A 6,810-nucleotide genomic window follows, 5' to 3' on the forward strand; every position below is an offset into this window, starting at 1 on the left:
ATGGAGCATACAATATTATAGAATGATGGAATCAGAAAAGTCAAAAAAAGTTTCTCATGATAATCACAATTTTGGAAAGTATTCTTGGTTGTGTTGTTCTACTTTACCCTACTTAACATTCTAGAAATTAAACAAGAAGAGAGAGAGGGGGGGGGGGGGGGAGGGAGGAACACAAGAAAGGTGTAGTACTCACGAATGCAAGAGTGACTTTTGAAGTAAGGATGCGTTGTAAAGCAACCTATAAGAAAATGAAGAAACCCTCAACCCTCAAAAGAAAAACAAAAAGCAGACTGTATACTTAGTATATAAAGAAAAAGAAGTGCGAAAAACCTGTCAAAAAAGAGAAAAAGTAAGTAAGAAAATAATACTAGTTTGTTTGCGTTGAGTTGAAGTTTGATGTTTAAGTAATGTAGTATAGTATAGTATATGGTGATATGCTTAAACTTTTCCATTTTAGGTAGTCAATGTGTGCCCTTATATGGCATGGAACAATTAGAAAGCTTGTTAGGTGTATATATCCTTGCTCCCACACCTTCAAACAACCGACAGCACTTTTTCCTTTGTTCTCTCTCCCCTTTAATTCGATCAATGCCAACATGTACAAGAGTTAAATTTTATTTACAGAATCAGCATTAATCAGTAATTTGATAAAGACGATAAGTAACCTATTATCACAGGTTAAAATTTACTTAATTATAGTACTGTAAAAAAAATCTTTACTCTGTTGATGTATATGTATAATAGAGAGAATTTTCTACTTTGACACTAAAATGCACTTTTTATTCACAATCTTGAAATTAAAGGAATTTTTGAGTAGGGCTATTTTAGATGAGAATTAAAGTTGGAAAAACAAGGAAATTGGGAATAAACTTCTAAGATGATACATGTACTATGTCTCTATATTCCATATTATTATTACAAGGAGCATGATGAAAAAGAAAAAAAAAACAGCAAGAGAATATATAACTAGTAGGTTTATCCTGATCAATACACTCTTTTCAAATGTTAACAATTAGTATATGAAATCCCAACGAACAATTTTTCACATCAACCCACCAAAGGGTATATGGAGGGACCAAAAAAGAAAAGGAAAAGTAAAAAGAAAATGGAGTTAATCCAATCAATGCACAATAAACTGGATAAATTAAGTAGTAGTAATAGTAGTAGAAGGTATGAGAGGGTCTGTGTCTGTAGATTTCAGCAAATCATCTTCCTCTTTAGTGCACAAAATCTCATCAAGATTATTATTAGCCTTCTTCTTATTCTTCTTGTCCAAATCCAAAGGCATTGTCACTGGTAATGAGGCAGCAGTTGAAGAAGATTGTGTTAGCTGTTTTGATCTTTCTACTTGAACTTTCCAATCAGTTTTGAACAGCACACAAAGCATAAGAGTTGCACATGAAGCCTGTGCTGCAAGCAAGCCAAGCCATAGTCCAGCAAATCCCATTTTTAATATAAATCCAAGAATAAAAGCTACTGGCATTCCAACTAAATAAAATGAACCCAAATTAATATTAGCTCCAATTGTTGGCCTTGCACTTCCTCTTAAAACCCCACAACCTGTAGTTTGTGGACAATTTCCTAACTCACAAAGCCCTACTATAGGCAATGCAATGGATGTTAACTTAAGAATTTCTACATCTTTTGTGAAAAAAAGACCCCATTTATGTCTCATCAAAGTTGTAAACAACATTGCTCCCAAACCCAATCCTATAGCACAAAAAAGTGACACTATCATTGAAATTCGGGCTCGAGCGGGCCGGTTGGCACCGAGCTGGTTCCCAACCCTAGTCGAAACACCAAGACTTAAGGCAGATGGGAAGACGTATACTAAAGAAGTTGTTTGAATGAGAATTCCCATAGAAGCAATGGTAGCTTTAGGATTTGCCAAAAGTCCACATAACATTATCATGAATTCATACCACCACCATTCAAGACAAACGGATACACACGTGGGAATTGCTAAACCTAATAAAGATGACCACCCACGTACACAATCCATGCTAGGAACCACCCAAGAATCTTTATATACACCCGAAAAGTAAATAAATGAGCAGAGCAAAAGGAAAAGGTTTAAATTTGTCCAAACCATTGCTAAAGCAACTCCAGCGATGCCCAAATTAAAATATCGCACGAGAAGGAAGTTGAGTGGGACATGAAGAAGAACTGAGATAGCAGAACAATAAGTTAAAGGTAATGTAATATTTTGTGTTCTTAGGTAAATTCTCAGGGGATGAAGCAAAGAAAGAAAGAAAAGGTCAGGAATTGCAAAGACAATGAAAGTGTGGGCCATAGATGAAATATCTTCATCTTGGCCACACCATAAAAGGATTCTTTTCATGTTTAACCACATGAAAGAGATAGGAATTGAAGTTGAAAGAAGGAGAAGTACTGTTCTTTGAAGAGTTATGCCTAAAAGTTTCATTTGTTTTGCTCCATAAGCTTGTCCACAAATTGGTTCCATTCCCATAGCCAAGCCAGAGATTACAGAGTAGCCAGTGATATTAGCAAAGCCTATAGAAAGAGAGCCTCCAGCAAGTTCAAGTTCCCCTAGATATCCAAGAAAAAGCATTGAGATCATGGATCTTGAATATAGTACCAACCCTGTGAGTGCTGTTGGTCCTGAAATTTTCCCTATTTCTTTGATTTCTTCAAAAGCCTGATTTTTAACCAAAGCAAAAGTAAGGAGAGAGTTAGTTTTATAGCCAAGAAAGAAACTTCACGTGCATATATAAGTATAGTTGTTGTGCTGGGCGGAGGCAAAGATTTTTACTAAGAGAATTCAAAAAATGCTAAAGTGTTACGACTGGAGTAGCTCTTTACTCCAGTCAGTAAGGGAATTCAAAAAATACACTAAAAGCTTCTTTATGCATAGATTTTTTTTTAAAAAAATTATGTGTAATTTTTCGATAAAGAGGATTAAACTGATGAGCTAATGTAGCTCCGCCTTGGTATTTGGGGGAGGGGAAAAGGTGTTGGTTCTTTTTACCTCAGTTGGGGTTGGCCACCTATGAAGTAGTTCTTCATCATCAGCTTGAAAATCCATTGGTTTATGAGAGTTGACGAAATGAGCTTTTTCTGTGGAGACAAAGGAGGATGGGGAATCTGTCTTTGGGTTGCACATAGTTTTCTTATCTATCTATCTAGCAGCTAGTTTTCTTTCTTCTTTTCTGTGAAGAGATGGTAAGCTTGAAGATGTAATAGTATTGATAATAATAATAAGTTTTTGTGGGAGAAAAAAGAAAGAGAAATAAACAAATATAAAGAGAAACCTTTTGTTGGAGCTTTAATTTAGTGAGATGTGTTTTTGTTGTTTTAGAGCTTTGAATGCAAGTAAGGGTGCAAACCAAGATGAGAGTATATATACATGCAAGAATTGGACTATACAATGGCTTCAAAAAGACGTGTCAATATTTGAGGGTGCGAAAATTTCCCAATAAAAAGCGGCTATTTTGTGAGTGAGTTTTATTGAGAAGAGGGGGGGGGGGTGCTATCTATCTTATTCTTGTCATTCTACTTCTTTTTTCTCTTATATGTACAAAAAAAATTCTATATTTGATTCTTTTTCTTACTTAAATGAGATGGAATGGACGTGTGGATTCTACCTAATGAAAAGGTAGGGCCTTGTCCATTTCATAAAGCCATGAACGCGAGCTTTTTCCATCTTGTCTTAGTATAGTAGAAGTAAAAAGTAATAAGTATTCCTAAGGGAGGGAGAGTTTAGTCCATGAGAAAAAGATGCATTAGAAACTATTAAAGAATTTGGTAATGGGAATATATTAGTTTTTCACCGTCCAAACGGTTGCGCTTGAAGAAACCTGCATGGTTTATTCAAGTGTCAATGCTCTATTGGCAATTAATCTTGTTGGGGATTATACCCAGTTAAATCACATTTTTTTAATTAAGTCTTGGATAAGCTTTTATTACACACTCTTGTTAGGTTTCGATTTCTGTCCTTAGCCGCTTATCCAACCCCACCCTTTTCTTCCCCCAAAGAACCTCTTTTCTTTCTCACCCATCAAAAGAGGAAAAAGAAATTAAAGAAAAAGAAAGGGAATAAAAATATTATCTCTGTTATTTGCCAAGTGGTAGGAATGCATTGACAAACAACGCCAATATTAATTGTTCAATTCTAGCTCTAGATGTTTTGATATGACAAAACACATATAACTTTTCTTTATTCTTGATGCCTATGGATGTACATACGGATGTATATATAGGGAATGGAAATACATATTACACATATATATGTTTGAGGTAGGGGGTAGGGGAACTTGGAAGAGAGGAGGTAGCAAGGGCTTAGCTAGAATACAGGTTATAAATTCGGCCAAACTTAGTAACTTTAGTTACATATATTCATTTTAAGAAATCCTTTGAATATATATGTACATATCATTAATTTATAATCTGATAACTTAAAAGGACTAAAATCCCAATTGATAAATTTTAAATCCTGGCTCTCCCACAAAGGAAGTGTGGCTAAGGAAATGTTGGCATGTTCCAAGGCAAAAGAATTGCATGCATGTTACATTCTCCTCGCAGCCCATGTGATGCACCAGAGGATCGAGCATGACTTATGTTGTCTGCAACTGATTTCATTACTCCAAAACACCGTTTTAGCCTTTGGCTACTTGCAACTTTTTGATAGTGCACATCTGTTTTCTAAATTCTGTTTTGAAGGTCCCATCTTTTCTTGGCCTTTACATATAATTTATATACTATTTTTCCACTTTATACCAAGAATATATAATATTTAAACCACTGTAAAAAAATAATGCCTTATGCAGACAACACGTCTTATGCAGAAACCGGAAAACTTGTGGCCGGAATTTTCCTTCTCTTCAAGTGGTGGGAAGAGCAAAAACTGAACGATTCCTTATATGACATTTTTCATATGATTTTAATTTAATATAGATCTCCCTTTTGTAGTCTAATCACTGATGTTATGGTCGGTTTTTTGGTGGGCCATTTGGTATGGGCATTTCTTCTTTTTAAGACCTAAAAGCAAACTTATTCATTTCTCTTTTATCCAATGTGGTAATGTAAATGACTACAGCCAATCTTCAAAGTTATTTTCTTCTTCAAAAGATCATCTTCAATCTTCAACAATCAGCAACTTATACACAAATTTTCAAGTGGATGAGATCAGTCTAATGGTCTATGTTGAAGATGAGATTGTGCGTGTTTAAAGCTAAGGAAATGGTTAAATGTGCCAGCGGTGAGAATGAGAATGTAAGCGTCTAGGAACTTTGTTTGGTATGTTTGAGACAGTACAAAACTGGACCTCAAGATTTCTTAGTGGAACTTATTTCAATTTTCACCCCCAACTTCTCTTCACTTGATTTGTGATTGTGGGGGTGGTGGTGGGGTTGGGGAAGGTTAGGAATTTGGATAGGAACACAAGAAGTAATAAACTGGTGGGGTTTTTCTTTAAAGTGGCCAAAAGTGTCAAATCCGAGGGATCTTTTCCCTTACATATATTTGATCTTGTAGTTAAATAACTTATCCTAAATGCTCACAGTTTGTGGGAAGTAGAAAAAAGAAATGGGGATCGTTGGGTGGAATGTTGTGGTCGTATGACAAAGCATCATGCAAAATTGCTATAAAAAAAAATAAAAAAAAGGGACCACTAAGGTAAATTGGGTGGAAAGTGTGACAGTAGCAGTAGATGGCCATATGGAGAAGCAGCAGATGGAAGAAGGGGAACACTGAAACAAAATCTTGAAATAAAATAAAACCAAGTACGTGCTGGATTTCCAGCCATTTAAATTTTGTATCCAATTTTCACAACAGGGATCAATGTGTCTCCAAGTGGGGGGCCTTAATGCCCTGTTTGTGCGTCTCTGTATTCTGCAAACCAACAGCAACAGAAACAGATACAGAACAGAAACAGAAACGAACAGAAGCCCTTTAGCAGCAGGCAGAGTTAGCAGCAGCTTTCTTCGTCCCCCACTCACCCCATCTTGAAATAACACCACCACCAAAAAATTTACTACAAATTTTCCACAATTCTAAGTCTGAGCTAACGTCAAAAAATTCACTGGACCCTTTATTTCAGTTTGCAAGGACATTATTTCCTGTCAAAAACCCTTATCATCATGTCAGGGCAGTCGTCCCCCCACCCAACCACCCCCCCCCCCCAAACCCCAAAATGACATAGACCTTCTATTAATACGTACCAAATATAGGTGTGTTTTTACGGTTAAATTCTTCAGTAATTCTTTTTTCGTAAAGTTGAGTGTATATTAAAAATCTGCAGTAAGTATTCAGAAATGGCTCTTCCACTCATCAGTACTCTCACAAGAAAATGCAAGTTTACTACTAAAATAAACTTATCAGTCAGCTAACATACTTTTGAATACCCTGTTTTTATCCTGTTTTCTGCCGCTGTTCTACTTTAATAATACGCTACTGATTTTTGCTAATATCCGCAGATGGAAGGTGGGGATCCACACTTCAGCAATATGCATATGGGCTGATGCCATCAGATCGTAATGAAACAATTGACAGTGTGTTGGAATCTAAAATTGGATCTGATTCACAAGTACGGTTGCTCGTTCATCTCGTCTGTAAATTCATCTGTACCAAGTTTTTATTCTTCTTCTACAACATTTAGCAGCGAAAATCTTAAGCATCATAATATGCCAAGTTTAGTACGTTGAAATCACCTTTTATAACAGTAAAAGAATTTTTGCTATTGTCATGTCGTTCCACCAGAGATGTCACACTTTTAAAATATGTTCAACATTTTTCCAAGGATGATAGCTCTGCACACTACAGAACAAATTCACTAATTCAGATTCTCGACTT

At 35.8% G+C, this 6,810-nt stretch overlaps 1 protein-coding gene across 1 annotated transcript; it reads right to left on the reverse strand.

The window, feature by feature from the left end:
- Window positions 1-839: 839 nt before the first annotated feature.
- Window positions 840-3,409, reverse strand: LOC104217031 (protein DETOXIFICATION 48). Its single transcript, XM_009767185.2, has 2 exons — window positions 2,990-3,409; window positions 840-2,659 (listed from the first exon to the last, which is right to left on the reverse strand). The coding sequence occupies exons 1-2, from the start codon at window positions 3,122-3,124 to the stop codon at window positions 1,145-1,147; spliced, it is 1,650 nt and encodes a 549-aa protein (XP_009765487.1). The 5' UTR covers window positions 3,125-3,409; the 3' UTR covers window positions 840-1,144.
- Window positions 3,410-6,810: the final 3,401 nt, after the last annotated feature.

This window comes from Nicotiana sylvestris, chromosome 4 (assembly GCF_000393655.2).
Source record: "Nicotiana sylvestris chromosome 4, ASM39365v2, whole genome shotgun sequence".
Classification (NCBI taxonomy): Eukaryota; Viridiplantae; Streptophyta; class Magnoliopsida; order Solanales; family Solanaceae; genus Nicotiana; species Nicotiana sylvestris.